At 36.7% G+C, this 23,302-nt stretch overlaps 1 protein-coding gene across 1 annotated transcript in view; it reads right to left on the bottom strand.

Annotated features, from left to right (window-relative positions):
* CTTNBP2 (cortactin binding protein 2) overlaps nt 1–23,302 on the bottom strand; it is a 199,384-nt gene that overhangs the window by 166,897 nt on the left and 9,185 nt on the right. The window contains exon 2 of the mRNA XM_036761077.1: nt 14,620–14,727. Within this exon, the coding sequence (XP_036616972.1) occupies nt 14,620–14,727 (108 nt within the window). The remainder of the gene's footprint in view (nt 1–14,619; nt 14,728–23,302) is intronic.

The following is a 23,302-nucleotide window of genomic DNA, read 5'->3' as shown; positions in this document are numbered from 1 at the left end:
TAAAAAAACAGGCCCATAATAGATTAAACTGGATAGTACAAAGACAAGTGAATGGAAAGTGGAGCATATACTTGATGAAATTACAATTTTCCACATTTGAAAAATGACAGTTTTTGCATTATTTTGTGTTCCCATCGCTTGGCATAAATGCTTCCTGATAGCCTGAATTAGCTACCCCGGTGCTACTGAAACATTATATGCCTTAAATGTCTAGCTGTATATTGTGTATGTGCCTATAGATTCTGATAAAATAATGGATCCCTTCCAGTTCTACATCTATGATTCTAGGATACAGAGGATAATGGAAAAGTACATGATGGGTGTGACTAGATTATAATATATCTATGTGATTATATGTGTGTGTCTACATATCTATGCTTCTCTGTATGCATATATAACATTTTAGATAATCATATATATAAAACATAGATAAGGTTACTATATACAACATATACACATATATTTATTTATTTCAAAGATAAACTAGAGTAAAGGATATCACTGGAGAAAAGGCTGATTAAAAAAGAAGATGGGTTGGTAACAAAGCATGGGTAAGAGATAATAAAAGGATCCTCAGTACTACAGTGGCATCCTCTCCATGTCAGCAAAAATTAAAGAAGTTTACTAGCATGGGTGCCCATGGTATAGGGAAACACGAGTCAAAAGTCAAACAGCATGGACAGGCATATATGGGTTATGATCCACTTAGTAGAGTATATCTAAATTGATGAGCTGACAGACTGATTTGGGTATTGTATCATAAAATCTTTCCAGATTTCTTTAAACTACTCAATCAATATACCACAACTTATTTACATTATTTACATTTAATTTAAATTATTAAAAACAGGATTCTGTTTCTGGTCTTCCTGTCTCTAAGTCCAGTGCATTGTGCCACCAAATTGAGACTAGCTATATATAAAGCCACTATGAATTTTTTTATGGACAGCTTTTGTTGTTGTTTTTGGTAACATATTCAGCAAATTCTTCTCAAACAGATTACTGGGTCAAAAACTACTATTATTTTTTTAACTTCTACTAATTACAGCCAAAGTGCTTTCTAAAGAAGACTTCATAAATCCAAAATATCACCAGCACTGAATGAGTATGCCTGTTTCTCCACAGCACAGCCAATACTTAGGCTCATTATTTTTAGTTTGTCAAAGATATTCAATAAAGTAAACACTTCCTTTCATGTTCTAAAAGTATGAAACTCTTAAATTGAAGGACTTATGTTAACATAAAGAAATGAACTTGAGTGGAAGGAAAAAAGACATGATACATTTTATGGCCCTTTCCATATGATTTTAAATTAAAATTTTACTTTGTGATAGGATAACAACTTTTTAAACAATACATAATTTCTCAATGTATCTGATTACATAATATTTAATCTTAAGCTGAATAGTGCTTTTTATTACAGATTCTTTTCTTTGTCATAGCAAACTAACTGGAGTATGAAAGCTGAGTAAACATGCTTTTCTCTATACAACTAATCATTGATTTCTTCCTTGCTCCCTATTAAAGCATTATTTTATTCAAAATAGGAGGAATTCACATTTTTCATAAATATTCTATTTTTACAAGAATTACTATTGAAGTTAATGACAAAGTTATCCCCTAAGCTTTCAGCACATAGGCAAAAAAAGGAAGAAAGAAAAAGAAAAGAGGAAGCATATGTTTCAAGTAATAAAAGAAATATATAGCTAATTTATAAATGGAGAAATTTTGCACAAATAAAATCAATGCATCTAGAATACAAAAGGAAGATGTCAATTGGGGAAAAAATTTATGTTAAATCCTTATGACGCGACTCCAATATGAAAAATACATGAGGATCTAACGCAAACATATAAGACAAAGATTCATGTTTCAACGAATAGGGTCAAAAACTATGAACAAACAATTTTTGAAATGAAATTGTTTTATCAAACTGGTGTAACATTCCCCCCACTTTTTTCAAGGTTCAATGGGTATAGGGAGCAGGTAGGGAGAAGTAGATTTGAAAATTACATCAAAAAGATCTATAAAACTTGTTAAAAGAGAGAAAGAAAAGAAAGAATTGCAAACACAACCATATGAAATCATGTTCCAAACCACTAACAATGAAAGAAATGAAAATCAAAACCAACTCAAGTAGCAAAGATAATAAATGATAGAAATGTTGGAGGGCTGAGTAAAGACAAGTAAGTGGTGCCTTCTTGATGCAGCTGTGAATAAGTCTTAACAGTTCTGAAAAGAAATTTGTAATTATGGTTTTTAAAAGTTATTGTAATATCCACACGCTTTTAAGCAGATAATCCAACTGCTAAGCATTTAACCCAAGAAGACAAAAGACAAAAAGAAAAGCCCCAAATACACCATGGTATAATTTATATCATCACTTTTTGTGGTAGCAAAGCTCTGGAAACAAAGTAGATGTCCATCAATTGTGGAATGGATATTATTATACTATAAGAAATGATGAATATAAAAAAAATTAAAAACCAACATTAATTGATGAAAATAAGTTAAGCAGAACCAAAAAAACCAATATACATTAAAACTACAATGTGAAATGAAAAACAAAAACAGAAAATGAACACTGTATAATTTATGATAAAAGTTTCTCTGATAAAAGATTCATTTCCAAGATATATAAGGAATTGATTCAAATGTGTAACACTAATAGTCATTCCCCAACTGATAAATGGTGAAAGGATATGAATAAGCAGTTTTCCAAGGAAGAAATTCAAGCTAATAATAGCCACATGAAAAAATGCTTCAAATCACTAATAAAGAAATGCAAAGTCTGAGTTCCAATTTACATTCATCAGATTGACAAAGCTAACAAAAAAGGAAAGTGGTAAATACTGAAGAGGCTGTGAACAGACCTATTAATGCACTAATGGTAGAGCTATAAAATGGTACAACCATTCTGGAAAGCAATCTGGTACCACACTCAAGAAGCTCCTAACTGTGCATTGCTCTTTGACCCAGCAATAACACTAGTAGGTCCATATCCCAAAGATGTCAAAGGAAGAGGAAAAAGATTCACACGGACAAAAATATTTACAGCATCTACTTGTGTAGAGCCAAAGAACCAGAAACAAAAGGGGATATGGTTGAACAAGTTATCATATATAAAAGTAATGGAATTCTATTGTGCTATAAGAGTGACAAAAGACAGTTTCAAAGAAACCTGAAAGACTTGTACAAACTGGTACAGAAGGAACTGAGCAGAACCAGGAGAACAATTAATACAATGACAACAATATTATAAAGACAAATAACTTAGAAAAACTTTAGAACTCTGATCAATGCAATAGCCAACCATGATGCTAGAGGATCAAGTGATGAAGAATGGTAACCACCTCCTGACAGAGAGGTAGTGGACTCAGAGTACAGACTGGGACATATTTTCAGACATGGGCAATGTGGGGTTTTACTTGACAATGCCTATTTGTTACAAGAGTTTTGTTTTTCATTTTTTTCTTCTTGGGGGCTGAGTTGGAAGGAGGGAAAGAAAATGTTTTTATTAATTCAAAATAAATTTAATTTTAAAAATTATAATCCATTTTGACTTTATTTTGGTATATGGTGTAAGATATTGGTCTATGCCCAGTTTCTGCCCTACCATTTTCCAATTTTCCCAACAGTTTTTGTGAAATAGTGAATTATTAGCCCAGAAGCTGGCCTCTTTGGGTTTATCAAAGAGTAGATTGCTAAACTTGTTGATTTCCCCTACTTGTGTACCTATCCTATTCCACTGATCCACACCCCTGTTTCTTAACCAGTACCAGGCAGTTTTGATGACTGCTACTCTGTAGTACAGTTTAATATCTGGTATGGCTAGACCATCTTCTCTAGCATTTCTTTTCATTAATACCCTAGATATTCTAGACCTCTTGTTTTTCCAGATGAATTTTGTTATTATTTTGTCCAGCTCAGTAAAATAATTTTTGGTAGTTTGATTGGTATGGCACTGAATACATAGATTAATTTAGGTAAAATTGTCATTTTTATTATATTAGCTCAGCCTAACCATGAGCAACTGATATTTTTCCATTTATTTAGATCTGATTTTATTCGCATGAAAAGTGTGTCATAGTTATGTTCATATAGGCCCTGGGTTTGTCTTGGCAAATAGACTCCCAAATATTTTATAGTGTCTACAGTAACTTTGAATGGAATTTCTCTTTCTATCTCTTGCTGTTGGGCTTTGTCAGTAATGTATAGGAATGCTGAGGATTTATGTGGGTTTATTTTATATCCTGCAACTTTGCTAAAGTTGTTTATTATTTCAAGTAGTTTTTTACTTGATTCTCTAGGATTCTCTAGATAAATCATCATATCATCTGCAAAAAGTGATAATTTAGTTTCTTCTTTTCCTATTCTAATTCCTTCAATTTCTTTTTCTTCTCTTATTGCTACAGCTAATGTTTCTAGTACCAAATTGAATAATAGGGGTGATAATGGACATCCTTGTTTCACCCCTGATCTTATTGGGAATGCATCTAGCTTATCCCCATTACAAATAATGCTTGTCGATGGTTTTAGGTAGATGCTATTTATAATTTTAAGGAAGCATGATTTAGGAGTAAAATCTGATACTATAAGTAATTTGGGAAGGCAAGGAATAGTTTACTTATCAGATTTATGGAAAAGTAAAGAATTCGTGACCCAACAAGAAATAGAGAGCATTACAAAATGCAAAATGGATAATTTTGATTATGTCAAATTGAAATGTTTTTGTACAAAAAAAGCCAATGCAACAAAAATTAGGAGGGAAGCAGAAAACTGGGAGAAAATCTTTGCAACTAGTATCTCTGATAAAGGCCTCATTTCTAAAATATACAGGGAACTGAGCCAAATATATAGGAATACAAGCCATTCCCCAACTGAGGAATGGTCAAAGGATATGAACAGGCAGTTTTCAGAGGAAGAAATTAAAGCTATCTACAGGCATATGAAAAAATGCTCTGGATCACTACTGATTAGAGAAATGCAAATCAAAACAACTCTTAGATACCACATCTCTCCTGTCAGATTGGCTAAAATAACAAAACAGGAAAACGATAAATGATGGAAAGGATGTGGGGAAATTGGAACATTGTTACATTGCTGGTGGAGTTGTGAGCTGATCCAGCCATTTTGGAGAGCAATTTGGAACTATGCCCAAAGGGCTATAAAAATGTTCATACCCTTTGACCCAGCAATACCACTTCTAGGGTTGTATCCCAAAGAAATCACACAAGTGGGAAAGGGACCCATATGTACAAGGATATTTATAGCGGCTCTTTTTGTGGTAGCCAAGAATTGGAAATCAAAGGGATGCCCATCAATTGGGGAATGGCTGAACAAGCTGTGGTATACGAAGGTAATGGAATATTATTGTGCCATAAGAAATGGGGATGATACAGACTTCGTAACAACCTGGAAAAACCTACACGACATAATGCTGAGTGAGTGGAGCAGAGCCAGGAGAACATTGTACACAACCACAGATATATGGATTCCGTGAGGACCAACCCTGACATACTTTGCTCTTCTCAGCAACGTAAGGTGCAAGGACAACTCCAGGGGACTCACAATGGAGAACGCTATTCTCATCCAGAGAAAGAACTGTGAAGTTTGAATGCAGATTGAGGCGCACTTCATGCTCGCCTTTTTTCTTCTCTTTTGTTTTTGTTTTTGAGGTTTTTTTTGGTTCTGCCTCTTCTTTCTCATGATTCATTCCATTGGTCATGATTCTTCTCCACAACTTGACTAACGTATAAATTAATTCAATGTGAAGTTATACATGGTGGTTATATAAGATTCCATGCCGTCTTGGGGAGGGAGGGGAGAAAATCTGGAACTCAAAATTATGTAGAACCATGTGTTGTAAACTAAAAATAAAAAAAATGTATTAAAATATTATAATGATCAAACTTGGCTAGAGGGAAAACATGATTAATTTACCTCCTTCCCTTCTAGAAAAAGGATGGAGAGGTAGAGGTATGGAACACTGTATATATGGCCAGACTATTGATTTGTTGGCTGATCTTGCTGAATGGCTTTTCCTCCCCCTTCCCAATTTATTCTTTCTTACAATAAACAAAAAGGGATATTTTTGTTACTCTGGAATAGTGGAAGAATACATTTTTAATTGAACATAATTTTAAAAACTGGGATGGTAGAATTCAAAGAATATTGATCAAAGACCCGAGTTTAAGACCCAATTCTGTCAAGTTCTAGCTATGTGACCTTGCACAAATTGCTTAAATTATGTAAACTTTGGTTTCCCAACTTGCCAATTAGAATAATTATACTTTCAGTAGAGGTACACAATGCAAAGGAAATGGAAGGAAAGTATTTTGCAAATTCTAAAGCATTTCATCAATAACAGTCTTTGGTGATTATTGTTGTGTAGGCTGAAGGGTTAGATCTAGAAGGGGTGGTACATTCAACCCCTCTGAACCCATTTATTTTATGTGGGAGAAAACCAGTTCCCCAGTGAGGGCAAATGTTGTATCAAGTTAACACATTAAAAGGAGGGGATATAGGGGTTCTTTCTGGGCTCAGGGCTTCCTACTCATGGGCATACACTGCAAGGCAACCTAGGCTGCTCCTATGTGGGTACCTACAGCAATCTCTGTATAAAAGCCTATCCACTTAGCCTTGAGGTAGAACTAATCATTCTAACCACTGTAAATACAGTGATTAAAAGCATCCAAGTCCTTTAGAATTGTGCAATCTCTTCTTTTTTAATATTTCTTTTTAATTTTTTTCAACAATCTTTTTGTGAGATTTTGAATTCCAAATTTTTCTCCCTCCCTCCCTTTCCTTTCCAAGATGGCAAGCAATCTGATATAGTTTATACATGCGTAATCATGTAAAATATATTTCCATATTAGTTATGTTATGAAAGAAAAAAAAGAACAAAAGAGAAAAACCATGAAACAAGAAACAAAGAAATTGAAGAGTATGCTTTGATCCTCATTCAGACTCCATCAGTTCTTTCTCTGGATATGGATAGCATTTTCCATCATGAGTCTTTTGGAATTGTCTTAGATCATTGTATTGCTGAAAAAAGCTAAGTCAATCATAGTTGATCACTGCACAATGTTGTTGTTACTGTGTACAATGTTCTCCTGGTTGCGCTCAATTCACTTTGCATTAGTTCATGTAAGTCTTTCCAGGTTTCTCTGAAATCTGCCTGCTCATCATTTCTTATAGCACAATACTGTTCCATTACATTCATATACCAAAACTTGTTCAATCATTCCCCCACTGATGGGCATCCCCTCAATTTCTGATTCTTGGCCACCACAAAAAGAGCTGCTATAAATATTTTTGTACATATAGATCCTTTTCCCTTTTTTATGATCTCTTTTTGGAATATAGACCTAGTAGTGGTATTGTGGATCAAAGGGTAGCCTCAGTTTGACTGACCTTTGGGTATAGTTCCAAATTGGGCAATTTTTTTTCTAAAAATCACACAATAAAAGTTAAAGAGACTATTTTCCAATATATCATATAGATATAGATATCTTGTTTGTACATAGTTGTTAGCAAGTTGTCTCCTGCATCAGATCATCACACTTTGGAGGGAAGAGACTGGTTTTTTGCCTTTCTTTATATTCCCATTGCTTAGTACAATGCCTGGCACATAGTAGACATTCAATAAATACTAGTTGATTTAATTTGACTAACACTACTCAATTGTGCAAATGTACCCTCCACATTTTTATTCTGTTGGAGACCTTAGCTTATCTCATGATCAAGTGTAGGTGAGTATATAACTGAATGTCTCGATGGAAAAGACTATTTGCAAAGTATATTTTGGGGAAAAAGTCCAGTTCTAGACAAGCACTGCCCTAGGGACTTTCTAAGGTTTTTTAATCATTTTGAGAAAAAGGATTCAGATGCTCAGGAGTTCCACTTACTACATGATCTAATAGAGAATTGAAATCTTCTCAGGATGAAGGTTTTGGGGGAAAAAGAGATACTTTTCATTTCACCAGAACCTGGAAGTCAGGAAGCCGGATAAAATCAAAGGTCCTTAAGTGTAACAGGGGAGGAGTCATCATGCTAACCATGCTTTAAATATCACTGGGATTACAGGACAACTGAAAAAAAGGATGAAAGTGGCCTTTGGTTTAGAGCTCTACCAATAGATTCTAATCTTCTTATTAGTGCTCTTGTTCCTAGGGTAATTTTAAATAGAAGGACAGATCTCCCTAAAGGCTATACAAATGAAAATAAATATGTTGACTGGTCTACAATCAGCCAAAGGACTAGTGTGAATCTAAATGACATTTGCCATCATAGTTATATGTCATGTACCTAAGACGCTCTAGGATACCAGATAACAAATGTCATTCAGCTGGAAAAAAATGACTTCCATAGTTTGCCCTCTTCACAGACATCCTGCTAATGGTGAGATTTGTCAAGAATGGCCAAAAGGAAAATGCTGGTAAAATTCAGTTATCGTCCGGGCTCCAGAGAAGAAGGATAGCAACATTTACACCAACAAGCCCAAAATGGCAGGACCAATTACCAGTTTTAATGGGGTTATCAGTTTCATTTCACTAGGATTGATGTAGCAACTATTCTGCCTTCTACTTACTTACTTCTAAAAGCAAAAATAACAATCATAATTGCTTCACATTTACAGAGTGCTTTAAGCTTTGCGAACTTTGCAAAATCAAATTCCTTGATGCTGAGGAAGGATCAGAATGAATGCTCACTCCCTGTATTCAAATGGGCTGCCAAGTAGGAGAACTTAAGACCATTTTCAAAAATCAGCTCCTGACATTTTGGGAAACACTAGTTTGTTTCTGTGAAACAATGGAGCAGCCAGCTTTGACACTCCTTTTCCCTTCCTCAAAAAGAGAACAAAGGGGCCATCAGAGCTGAGAAGCAGACTTGAGCAATTTACGTTTCTGTAAATTCAGATCTGTTCAGCAAAAAATGATTTCTTCTGAAGCTATAAGAGAATTTCAGCATTACAAAATGGCTTCATATTTCTCAATTCAATCCAGTAAATATTTATTAATCCACTACTGTGTGTGAGGCACTGTGTGAGGTGCTGGGGAAACAGAAATAAAATGAAAAAAGAATTTCTGCCTTCAAGGAACTTAAGTTAGTTTTGCTGGGAGAATACAACAACCACATAATAATAATAATACATTTTATTATGATATATCATATTAATTGTAATTATAACATATCATAATGGAACAATGTACTATTATTGAATTTATGTAGTCCATTAATGTTTTCAAAGTGTTTTACACATGTTATTTCATTTCAGCCTCACAACAGTCTTGAGAAATTAGTGCTATTATAATGCCCATTTTGCAGATGAAACTAAGATGAGGACAACATATAAATATATAAGACTATACATGATAACTGGGGGAAGTGGAGAGAGCATTAATAAGGAAAGGGATAAGGAAAGGCTTACAATTGGAGGTAGCACATAAATTGAGCCTTAAAGAGAGAGATTCTAAGGTTTATATAAAAAGGGTAACCAGGGAACCTGGGGCCTCAAGGCCACATATGGCCCTTTAGGTCCTCAAGTGTGGCCCTTTGACTGAATCCATTAACCACATGTGGCCTCAAGGCTGCAAGTTCCCCACACCTGGCACCATAAAACTGCCATACTTTTCAATAAGCAGCTTAACCAAAAGGTTAACAATAAAAACAATGGAATGCTATATCATTTTATAGCTACTCAGGAGACATGACCGTAAGAGAAAAAATATATATTTAATTCTCTGCAGGTGACCTGTTATGTGAGATACAGTAAACTTTCCAAGATGACCTTTTTGTTCTGTCAGATCCTGAGAAAATGACTTTTGGGGTTTTTTAAGTTTTAAGTGAAAGATGAGAAAGTCAAGTGTTTCCTAGCTCTTCATTGCTACTTAAATGCTAAAAAATTTTGCTTTTACTGAAAAATATGTGAAAACTGATAACATGAAGAGTCTTGAATTGCTAAATTTGAGAATGCAACTGAAGGAAGCAAGCAATATTCCTTAAGCGGAAATGATGACTTGTGTTGTCAGCATCATAAAATTGTGCCAGATTTATTAATTTAGTGGGAAGATGTGCCTGTCTTTGAATGACATTATCTTGAAATGAAGTCATAACCTTTTTTCTTTGTTTAAACTTTAAAAAAACAGTTCAGAATTTGCAAGTAGGAAAGAAAAAGATATATTCACATGAATATTTAAAAGCATTGTTTTAGGGAAAGAGTCTAAACCCAGTAAGTAAATCTGAATTAACTCAAGATTAAAGCATCCATTCAAAACAATTTGTTTTAAATGCATAAAAAATTTTAATGGCCATAATTTGAATTCAGTAATAAATTACAGCCATTTAAGTTTCAACAAAGCTTTACTATAAATTTGTCTTCTGGGTACACAATGTTACACAACAGAGATTGTGAGATAACAAGATCTCTTAAGTACTTGGAGTAATGAAAGCCCTTAGAAGTCAGAAAAAGTAAACTCATACATGCAAATCTAGCATAATTCTGGAATTTGATATTTTCAAAGGGAATCATCATTACTACAAATGCCCAGTTTTCATTTGTGCCATTACTGGGATCAACACAGTTTTTTGTTTTAAAATAAAAAGTGAATCTTTGGTGCAATTTTCCATGTCTGAATTGCTAGTCCACTTATTTATCCTACTTTAGTATATAGTTTAAAATCTGACAAGTGAAAATACCAGTATTTGCACAAGTACAGAATGGTCTGAGCATTTTAAGAGAATTTATTAATGATTTTAAAAATATGTAACTCTTTTTTCATTCCTATCAGACAAAAACAGTTCTTTATAGAGCTGGTTGGTGACTGATTAGAAATCAGAATATTTCAATTCTTACTTTAGAGATTTTATCTATTTTCTCATAATGCTAAACAAGACTAAAGGTTAGCAGCATTCTTCCTTTCTCCAGAGACATCACTTTCTCTCTAAATGGCATTCTTCCCCTAAGAAAAAAAGGCCATTAAAAATGACATACAGCAAGTATTTTTTGCTGGCTCCAAGTATCCTCAATAGTAAAGAATCAATTACTAATGAAAAACAAAGTCATTAAATCATAAAACTGAATTTTCTGTAACTATCACTTATATTTTTCCAAATACTGATGATATAAAGATCCTCCTTTTAGATAAGGTTTGATCAAAAGGTTCCTTAAACCTCTAAAATCCTCTTTTCTTAAGTAAGCATTTACTTCATAAATCAATCAACAAGAATTTATTAGCAGTTAATAACTATCAGACATTGTACCAAGGATACTAATACAAAAGCTGACAGTTCTTGCCCTCAAAGAGCTCACATTATGCTGAGGAAAAGATGTTCATAGATAGGTAAATTTACATCTATTTATATATGTATTTATATGTATCTTATATATACATATATATACATATTTTACACAGAGAGCACATATAGATGCTCTCTCCACACACACGTGTCTGTATAAGACGCACACACACGTATAGAGCATATGTATGCATATCTATTGTGCATATAAGTACACAATACGTAAGATTTATTAAACACCTAAAAATACAAAGTATTTTGGAGAAGGTAGGAAAAGGTTAAAAGGAGCAATTATTTCATGAAAACTGGACATGAAGGGAAGAACTAATACAGGAAGCAGGTGGGGGTGGAGGGTTGGTAATACTGTCATCTCAGTTGAAGAGGAAACAACGTGTACAACTGGAAGGGCATAGAAGTCTTCTGAACTTGTAGAGAGGTGAGAAAACTGGGGGACAGGATGGGGGAGGGACTTTTAGTGTATAGATTATAATATAGGAGGGGGGAGAAGATAAGGGAGAGATTGTTAGAGGGGTGGGTAAAATAAGGACATGATAACTTTATTGTATATTTAAAAGGAATAGCAAGTTGGATGTAATAGATTTGCAGTTTAATGTGCAATCAACTTTTTTATTATATCATGTCAGGGAAAAAAACCCTAAGGGAAAAGGAAAGGCCTCTGGAAGGAACTAGAATTTGGGCTGGCCCCTGAAGGGAGATTGGAGTTCCCAGAGGAAGAAGTGGGAAGGGAAGTCATTTTAGAAATGGCGGACAGCCTGTGTAAAGGGATGGAAGTGGGATATGGAACATCATATATGGAAATCAGGAAGTGGGCCAGAAAAAACACACAGTGCATGAAGGGTAGTGTAGGCTGGGGATAAAGGACAAAGCTGTACTGTGAAGGGCTTTACATTTTAAACAGATGCATGTATTTTTTTATCCTAGAGACAATAGGGAGCCACTAAAGTTTCCTGAACAGGGGAATGAGATAGGCCTGTTCTTTAAGAAGATCAATTTATCAGCTATATGGAGGGTGGACTGAAGAGGAGATACTGGAGACCAATTAGGAAGCTGCTGTAATAGTACAAATGACTGGTAACGACAATCTGAACTAGGGAGGGGTCATGTGAGTGATGGGGTAGTGGCCAAGTACATGAAAAGAAAGAAATGCGGGAGAAAGATGTTGGAGGAATAAAATCAAGAAGATCTGGCAACAGAGTGGATATGGGAGGTTATGTGACAAAGAAGAGATAAGGATAATTCCCAGCTTGCAAACCTCAGTGACTGGAAGGATGGTATTGCCTTAGAGAGAAATAGGGAAGCTAGAAAGAGAGGTAGATTTGGGAACAAAGCTAATGGATTCTGTTTTCGATAACTTAAGTTTGAAAGGACATTGAGGTGAAGATACCCATCAAGCAGTCTGCAATGTGAGACTGGAGTTCAGCTGAGAAATAAGGGCTGGCTAAACAGATTTGGAAGTCATCTCCATAGAGGTGAGAGTTGGACCCTTGGAAGCTGATATGCTCAACAAGCAACAGAATATAATGGAGAGAATAGAGGAGAAAGTGCACAATGTATAAACATCTATTCAAATACCTAGAATCACATCATTTAGAAAAATCAGCATCATTCAGAAGCAGCTGCATGCACACTGAAAATAAAATCCAACTAGCCCCAGTTTCAGTTGCAAGTGTGCTACTAACCAGTTATTTAATCACTCTGGGTCTCCCACTTCCTTATCTGTAACATGGATAGGTAAGACTAGAAGATCTCCCAGGTCCCTGAGCATGTTAATCATGCTCTTCCCTCTACTGCTATTTGTATATGACAACATTGCCCTTTAAACTCTACCAAAAATTACATATAGTTGCTTACAAAACGCATGAATACACAAACCCCATTAAGTTCCCTTAAGGTTTGTATGCCAGGTACAGAAATAAGTTATCACGAGGAGTTAGTTACACACTAGACAGCATCTCCCAGGATAATTGTGAAAAGGATAGAGAAAAGACTAGCCTACAGACAGATTATTCCATTGTTGTTTGGTCAGAACAAATGACTCAATCAGCCTCAGTAGGAAGCTGTGCATTTGTACCCTCTCCAATCTAATCTATGATGGTTATTTGGATGGTCATCATTCTGTTCTGTGCCCACATGGGGGCACAAGGTGGAACTTTAACTGAAACTTGAAGAAATCCAAAGAAACCAGGAGGCAGAGGCAAGGAAGGAGAGAATTCTATGTGTGGGGACAGCCAATTAAAAGTTTTGGGGACTAATTACTCAAGAAATGAAAAATTATCAAACATCCTGCTGCCTGCTTAGGTATAATGTCACAAATGACAATAAAGCACTATTTTAAAACTTACTGTGTGCTTATAATAATATAACAATAATAAGCAACAGGGGGCATTGATGAAAGTGACCAGCTGAGCTCTCAATCATTTAAACTGATTGAGCCAGCTTTCCTCCCTTTCAGACTTTGTCAAGCATAGCAGGGGCTTTCAGGACTCATTTTTCCTAGGCTCATACAGGCTAGGGGAATTGGGTCTCAGGGGCTATTCCCTTTTCCTCCACAAATTATCCCTGCAAATGTACAAAATATCTATACGCTTTGAGCAATGCCATTGCTAGGAATCTAATTCCAAGGAGGTCAAAGACATAAACAAAGAGTTCATCTAAAATACTCATTGCAACACATTTTGTGGTAGCAAAGAACTGGAAATGAAGTGGAGGCCCATTCATTTGGGAATGGATAGATGATTTTTGGTATAAGAATATAATGGAATATTCTTGTGCCATAATAAAAACCAACAAATATAAGGAATTCAGAGAAACATAGAAAGATGTATATACACTGATATGGAGTGACAGAAGCCAAACCAAGAAAACAGCATACACAATTACACGTATGTAAATAGAAAGAACAGTAATGGTCAATCTTGGCCAAAGAAGCGATGAGAAAATGGACCATGCTCCTTTCACTGAAGAGGTAAAAGACTGTAGGCATGGAGTATTTCATATGCTATCAGAGCCAATGTGTTGGGTGGTTTTGCTGGATTTAAAAAAAAAATCTTTGTTACAAGGAGAGGTTCTTTGGGTAGGTTAAGGGAGGGACACATTAAGAAATGAATGTGATGTGAAAACAAAAGTCATCAATAAAACTTTTTACCCAAAAAACCCTCAAAACCACTGTAGATGGAATATGACACTTGGAGCTGTTTGAACAAATAAAAATCAAAGAACCTTGGAAGCTACCACTTGGTAGAAAGATTAATTATACCTGGATTTTAACAAGGCAATAGAATCTGAAAAGCAACTTACCCTCAAAGCCTCTATGACAAGGTCTCTAGCTTCCAGTTCTCCTTCCATTACACTGAGTAGCATTCGCAGCTCTGGTTTACTGAGTGTGTCCACATCGAATTCTTTTTTCTGGAAAGGAGAAATAAAGTGTTGAAAACAACACTTTTTACAACAAATATGTAGCTCAGCTCAACATTTCCATTCTCCAAATGTTATAAAAATAGCCTAGCAGTATTTATTCCAATTGTTTGGCACATCCATGGCTGAACTATCCCACCAGGCATTTGGATATTTGCCCGGTGGCAGCTGGGTAGTCCTCATCCTTCAGGAATGGAAGGTGGAAACGGAATGGCCAGCAGCCAAACTCCATCTCTGCCCTTAAATCCATCAACCATCATCAAAAGCTCTCTCTCCAAGGAGCTTCCCCAGCATATGGACAATATTTTCCAAATAGAATTATTTGGACGACATCAGCATACATTCACCACTCAGGCACATTCAAGGGTCCCAGAGCTCAAGCTAGTACTGAGGTCCACTGAGCCTAACTATAGTAACTCACATTCTCACATCACTTTAATTAAGGCTTACAAAGTCATTTCCTCACAACAACCCTGTGAGGCAAATTTTGCAAGTATTATTAACCTCATTTTTACAAATGAAGAAACTAAATCTCTTAAAGACTAAGTGACTTGTCAAGTCTTCTTGTTAGAAGATGGAGGTAGAGTAGCCTGGAGTACATAAAGAGCAGGCACATTTCATTCCAAGGAAGATGGAGTTTAATTTCCAGAACGAACCCAATATGAAAGACCCTCAAGATTATGCAATCCTTGGATCTTCCATGATCTGAACAAAACCTGCCACCCAGTAATACAATACATATGTTCCTGTAGAGCAGTGTATAATTTGAATAATGGGAAATCAGACCAATACTCTCTCAATTTTATGCCATCAGTTCATTTTCTAACCACATGCTGTCTAAAAGTGGCAAGCATATTTTTAACAACGATAATTATAGCTAGCATTTATGTAGCATTTTAAGGTTTTCAAAGTGCTTTACAAAGATTAGCATGCTATTATTACCCTCATTTTACAGGTGAGGAAACTGGAAAAAAACAGAGGTTAAGTGACTTTCCCAGCCTCATACTGTTATTAAGTGCCTAAGGAGGGATTTGAACTCAGGTCTTCCTGACTGTAGGTTCACCACACCATCTAGCTGCCTATTCTAATGGAACTACTTAGAGCATCTTCTCTACAGAAGCCATATTTCAGGTCATCAAATTCATTCCATTGATGCTCTTACATAAAATTTTTAAGGACAGGAATAAATAGAGCTCTTAAGCTCCCAAGGGAGTGTTTCTATCAGCCAACAACTGACTGCTCTAAAACATAGCATTGTGCTATGGTGGAACACGATACAGTTCCCAGCTGACAAGTGGATTCTGATCTAACCTTAGTATCTTTCTGGACCCTTCCTGCCATCTATACACGAAACTACTGTCATAGGATCACAAATATAGAGTTGTAAAAGATACTATAATGAACCAAATCCACATATGATCCTTGTAGACTTAAGTCATAGAGAGGTTATAGGACTTGACCAAGGTCACACAAGTAATGGGAAACAGAGGCAGAATTTGCACCCAGGTCTCCTGATTCCATTCTCAGCACTCTCTGCACTAAACCATGCTGTAGCAAGGAAATATTTAAAGTAAAAGAGAGGAGCACAAGCTACTAATCTGCAGTGGTGGTGGTGGGGTGACTAGTTGTTGTTAACGTCCTTAAGGTAAGTGTGGGTCATTTTTTCATTGTTCTTAGATCAACAATAGGTATTTGGAAAAATGAGAAGAGGAAAAGAAGTACTGTTGGCAAAAACAAAAAGAATGTGTAGCCTTAGTGATCATCTATTTCCAAATCTACCTTAGAGCCTTGCTCTATGTACATGAAAATAGCTAAAATAAGGAGAATGTATGTTTCTAATAGGTAAAGACAGGATGTATTTCATAAGAGCCAATTCTTTGGAAATCTTTTAACCCTGGTCCAATAACCTTAAGATACTGACCATAATAAAAGACAGATGCTTGCTTTTCCCATTAAACTGAGAGAGGGAGCTGTTATTTATATGTTGTTTAGAGTGCCGTGTTTAATTAACGTTGCTTCGGCTTCTTTTCAAGACTTGATTATTTTCCAAAGCTTCATAAACCAAATGCTCTATCTTACCAATACACTCACTTCTCATACTCTCTATGCCAGCTGAACGAGCCTACCACTAGCTGCTCTATGTACAAGACATTAAATACCCCTCCTCCATGTCATTCCACCAAGTGATCTACCATATCTGGAATATAATCCCTCCTCACCTCAGTCTCATAGAATCTCTGCCTTCCTGGAGCCACATCCTACCCAAGGCCTTTCCTGATCTCCCTACTTATTTGCATTCTCTCTTGAAATTATTTTGCATTACTTCGCATATACATTGGTTTTACTTATTTGTTTATATGTTGTATCTTGCAGAGGACAGAGGCTATTTTAATTCGGGTCTTTGTGCCCTCAGCACCTAGCATCATGCCTTACACAGAATTGACAAACAATATAATGTACTACAAGGATTCTAATTTGTATTGGAGATCAAGGCATCTGACCTGGTTATGTCATCTCATGTGATCAAGGGTAATAAAAACATATCTGTGTATCTAGTTTCCTATCAATAAGATAGAACATCAATAGAATCATAGCATAATAAACCTCGATACACCACAAGTTCACACATGCTACATATCCAATGCCTATGGACAAAGTGATATACTACGTCTATCCCAAGAATAAACCACCACTGTAGACCTTGTCTTTTCAAGGACATGATCACATTACAATAAAGTATATGATATTAAATAAGGTATATAATTTTAAAACTCTTTATTCCCACCCCCACAGAAATGCTATCAATATTAACAAGCATGTATATGAAAACAACTAAAAGTTTCAAGTTACTCTACAAATAAATTCAATGTATTTTGACCAAACTGGAAGGAAAGGAATGAGGGAATAATCATCTATATAGCACCTACAACATGCCAGACACTGTGTTAAGTGTTTTCAAAAACATTATCTCATTTGATCCTGAAAACAGCCCTTTGATATAGGTGCTAATATTATTTCCATTTTAGAGGTGATGAAATGAAGGCAAATAGGTTAAGTGATTTGCCAAAGGTCACACAGAGAGAAAGATGGCTGAAGTCAGATTTGAACTCAGGTCTTCCTGACTCCACAGCCAGCACTCTATCCCCTGTGCTACAAACTATCAGCAAGAAACTTAACTTTACAGCTCTTTTTGTGGTGGCCAAGGATTGGAAATTGAGGGGATGTCCATCAATTGGGGAATGGCTGAACAAGTTGTGGCATCTGAATGTAATGGAATACTATTGTTCCCTAAGAAATGATGAGCAGGTAGGCTTCGGAAAACCTGGAAAGATTTAGATGAACTGATGCTGAGCAGAACCAGGAGAGCACTGTACACAGTGACAGCAACATTGTATGATGACCAACTCTGATGGACTGAGCTCTTCTGAGCAATGCAAAGATCTAAGACAATGCTATCCACATCTAGACAAAGAACTAGGAAGTCTGAATGCATATCAAAGCATGCTATTTTCTCTCTTTTTTGTTTCTTCTTTCTCGTGTTTTTTTCATTTGGTTCTAACTCTTCTTTACATACAATATGACTAATGTGGAAATATGTTTTTTAAAAAAAAGAAATATAACTTTAAATTTTTTCTTGGACCTGGGCTTTATCAGTGTAGACAGGTAATGGTGAGGAAATATCCTCTACCAATCAATCAACAAACTTTTATTAAGCACCTTCTGTGTTCCACAACAACCTTACATTTTATCCAGAGAGATAATATGTACATAGAAAACTATATACAAAATAGACAAAACAAATAATTGGGAGGAGGGGGAAAGAGGGAAGGAAAAGAGACACACATACTGCCAAGCTTGGCAGGGTCAGAAACGACTTCATGTAGGAAGTGGAAGTGGAACTGAATTTTGAAGGAAATTAAGGATTTTAAAGGCAGAGATGGAGATATTCCAGGCAGGAGGTTAGCCCATGCAGATACACAGAGATGGGACATAGAAAGTTGTGTCTGAAGAGAAGCAAGAAGGCTAGACTGTAGAGCGTAAGAAGGGACATAATGTAGGATAAATCTGGAAAGGCAGGTGGGAGCCACGTTGTGAAGTGTTAGTATTTGGTCCTAAAAGTAGCAGGGCGCCACTGAGGTTTACTGAGTAGAGAAATAATATAATCAGACCTTAGGAAAATCCCTTTGGCAAGTTCAGAAGGTTGACTGGGGAAGGGATTTGAGGCAAGAAAGTCCAATGAGGAAACTATTGCAATAGCCTAAGTGAAAGGTGATGAGGGCACAAAATAGGGCTGAGGCCGTGAGGAAAGATATGAGAGAAGTTGTGGATGTAAAACTGACAAGACTTAAAAGTTTAGTGTTCGATACTGCCTGGGACTTTAGCACAAGAAGGATAAGTGTCTTGTCCAGTGTCACAAACTCAACGCATATGGGGAGTCAGACTTAAACTCAGGCCTTCGTGATAATGAAGCCAGCCCTCCACCCACTGTCCTGCTGGTCCTTTTACTTTTGCACAAATAGAATTGCCAGATAAAGAAATTTTGAGGTTATAAAGAAGAAAAATTTGTTGTAATCTGTTTTTACTGTTACCATTAAATCTGGGAGTTTTCTTCCCCAACTTTATTTTGCAAATTATATATTTTTGTGTTCCTCAAGAAAAAAGTGTTAAGACATTCAGAAAAGAACAAAGAAAAGTTCAAATAAAAAATGAAATTTTCTGCATCTTAGGATAAGAAAGGCTGTCTAACCTCATTTCCCTCAAGCATTCTCAAAAGAATTTTCTCCACATAGGAAGAGATATAAGAAAAGAGTAATTGTATAATGTTGTCTATAATTTAGAGGGGAAAAAGCATTATACATTGTCCTCATTTCTCCCCATCTTAAAAAAGACTCTTTACTTGATGCTACCCCTCTTAAACTATTATTTTATCCTATCTTCCTTCAACAAAGAGCTGGGAAAAGCTATTTTCTCAATCCTTAGCAATCTGCCTTCTCACCTTATCACTCATCAAACTGCTCTCTACAATACCAATGATCTATTAATTGCAATAGTTCACAGCATCTTACACAATCCTCTTTCATGCTGCCTTTTTTGTACACTGAAATGTTTGTCAGTAGGTTTATAATAAAAGATTGTTTTTAAGGGAATGGCCTTTTCACAGTGCTTACCCTTTTGGAGCTCTCATGAGCATCTGACACTTGCAACTACCTCCTCCTCCTAAATAAACTCTCCTTCTGGAGTTTTCATGACATGGCTTTCTCCTGCTTATCCTGCCTATCTGGCTACTTCTCATCCCTCTTCCACATCCCTGTTTTGAGTTCCCCAGAAACCTGCCCTTTCTAGGACAGCTCATCAACTCCCATGTTTTTAATGATTGCCTCTATGCAGATAACTCCCAGAACTGTATCTCTCCAGCTCATATCCCTCCTGAACTCCCTTCCTGCATAAACAACTGCCTGTTGGACATCTCCAACTGTATGCCCTGTAAGACATTCTCAAACTCACCACTGAGTAGTACCTCTTTCAGGTATGCTATATTCAATATGATCTAGCCAAACTGAACAATTTGCTGTTCCCCATTCACTTCATTCGATCTTCCATCCTAGTCCTTTGCACAAGCTATCTCACAGACCTGAAATGTGCTCTCTCCTCACCTCTAATTCATAGGATCCCTCACTTCCACCAGAGCTACAGTCCAGGAGCCAACCTCCTTCCTTAAATGTACCCCCACCTGGGCCTCCTGCAGCTTCTAGCACAGTTAGAAATTTCTACATGTTTCCTCCCAACAAACCCCCCCCCTTTCTTTTAAATATCAGGAACTATTTAATTTTGGGGTTTTTTTTACACTGACATCTAGCATAGTGCCTGGCATATTGATCCTTAATCTTAATTGGATTTGCTGCATTAATTAAAACACAATGCTCACTAAATCATTCAAAATGGTATTGATCAGTAGAACCAAGATAACATTTTTTTTGATGATCATAATGACTGTAAAAGAAAATCACACTCAAATGCCCCACAACTCTGATGAATGCAATGTCCAATTATGACTTGGGCAGGCTGATGGTAAAGCATGGCTCCCACTTCCTGACAATGAGGTGGTGGATTATATGGGCAGAATGAAGCATATATTTTCAATCACAGTCAAGGTATTGATTTGTTTTGCTAGACTGTATTTATTTGTTACCAGGGAGGTGGGGGGGAATGGGAAAGAGGGAGGGAGTGATCATTGGAAGGTGATAGTGATATTAGAAAAAAAAGAGGCTTTAGTGAAACATTAAAGGTAATCTCAGTGGAAAGTCTTAAAGAATAAGCTTTATAAACAGTGCTTGATTCTCCCACTTCCTTTCAATTAAAAAAACATTACTTCTCAATTCTACAGAGGCCTGAAAAGCCCTCACACATTTCAGCTCTATACTCTATTTCCTAGCCTGTGACATCTACCAAAAAAAAAATCCTCAGGGCAGTGAAAGGGGAAGAGCTTTTATTTTATCACCTAGTTGTAAAGGCTGTGTGTAAGTAAACTAAAGCTACTCTGGCAGCTGGCCTCAGGACAAGGAGCAGGGGACACAGTGCACCCACAGAGCACAGCACTTATGTACAAAAGTACATCCTTAAGAAAAGGCAGTCCATTAAATCCACAGAAACCATTCAGTATAGTTCTGTTTTCAATTGCTCCGGATCATTTGGGAAGGAAAAAATAACCTCTGTTTTGGCTTTCTCTGGGTAGGAACATATCAAGGGCAGATTGACAAAAACCATCACTGAGCTAAGTGTGTTCTAATTGCCTGCCACTGCCGAAATTCTGCAAAGGCCAAGCTGACACCTCCCAGGCAAAAACGAAGTACTAACTGTGCCAGCAGAGGCAACGGGACCAGCCAACTGCTCCGGCCACATGGCGTCAGAGGATGAGAGATCATGGGTCTGCAGACAGCAATGACCTAAGAAACCACATTGTCTAATCCCTTCATTTTACCTCTGAGGAAGTGAAGCTCTAGGGAAACTAAATGGTCAAAGCCCTTCTGAACACTGCTCCCTCCGCACTGCCCACACACCTTTCCAACCCTCTTACACACTTGACATAGCACCCTACACACTCTTCAAACCAGTGACAAAGGCCCCCTTGCTGTTCCTTGAGCAAAACACTCCCTTTCCTTTCCTGGCTTCCCGGTCTTCTTTCAAATCCTAGTTTAAGTCCTACCTTCTACAGGAAGGCTTTCCTCAAATATCTCAATTGTAGCACTTTCCCTCAGTTATTTCCTATTTATCCTGCTTATATATAGCCTGTTTGTACATGGCTGTTTGCATGTTGTCTCCCCCACTAGAAACTGAGCTGCCGGAGGGTAGGGCCTGTCTTTTGCCTTTCTCTGTATTGCCAGAACTTAGCAGAAGGCCTGACACACTGGAGTAGTTGAATAAATGTTTCCTGACTTGCTGTGTTGTCCAAGGTCACAAAGACAGTGACAGCCTCAGAGGTAGGATCTGAAGCCATGTACACTGACTGCAAAGTCAGGGATCTTCACCCAAAACCACAACTGCCTCTTTACTTTGGGAAGCATTTTGTTAGACATAGCAGGGCAAGACTGAACTTAGCCAGTTGAGAGACCAACTGGTCCTAAAGTGCAGTTATAAGGCAGTACAATAAGAGGATCTCCTCTTAGGTCTACTCCTAGGAGGAAATACTGGGGGTAAAAATAGAAACCGCTTCAAAGCAAAAGAATGAGCTGCATCTTTCTAGATGCTGCAACAGTGAATTCTCCAATAAGCAATTCAAAACCCAGTTAGTTGTTCTAGAAAGTCAACACAGGAAACATCATGTTGTAGTGGAAAGGATAATGGATGGAACTTAGGAGACATGGGTTCTAGTACCAGGCCTGCTAATCCTGGGTGTGTCACACCCACTCTAAATCTCAATTTCTTCATCTGTAAAACGAGAACAGGTTGAGCCCGATCAGGGACATCCAATTTTTTTTTCCACGTGATCAGAAATCCATGTGTGCAGCCTGCATCCTTTTAAACATGGCTAATACTGACACACAGCCCATTAGTAGTTTTAAAATATGGATTTCCCTGCCTCCCCCCAACCCCCAACACTGCACCAGTAATACAAAAGCAACACACAAGAGAATTTGAGTGGCAGCTGACCTCTAGAACATTCCTTGGGGCTACTGTCCCAGATAGACCACTAGATTGCAGGAAACTTCTTACATAATTATCTGTGCCTAAAACATTGTTCTAAAGGGCCTAGAAAATTCATTTAAGTCACTTTCTACGACTTATATTTTCATCTTAGTACATAATACTTCGGTAGTAAATATTCATTATTTTTAAGTAAAGAGTATGGGGTAGTGGAAGACCACTAGATCTGGAGTCAGAAGACCTGGGTTTGAATCCTAGTACTGTCATGTAAAATCTGTGTGATCTTAGGCAAATCACTTCATCTTTCTATGGCCCAATTTTGTCATCTGTAAAATGAGAATGATCACTACTAAGGTTCTTTCCTTCTGGCTCTAAAATTCCACGATCTGTGATTGTATGATGGGCAATAATTATTACAACATTT

The sequence above is a fragment of the Trichosurus vulpecula genome, chromosome 5, assembly GCF_011100635.1.
Source record: "Trichosurus vulpecula isolate mTriVul1 chromosome 5, mTriVul1.pri, whole genome shotgun sequence".
Lineage (NCBI taxonomy): Eukaryota > Metazoa > Chordata > Mammalia > Diprotodontia > Phalangeridae > Trichosurus > Trichosurus vulpecula.
Note: the sequence above shows the minus strand (reverse complement) of the source record. Positions and strands in the feature narration are given on the sequence as shown.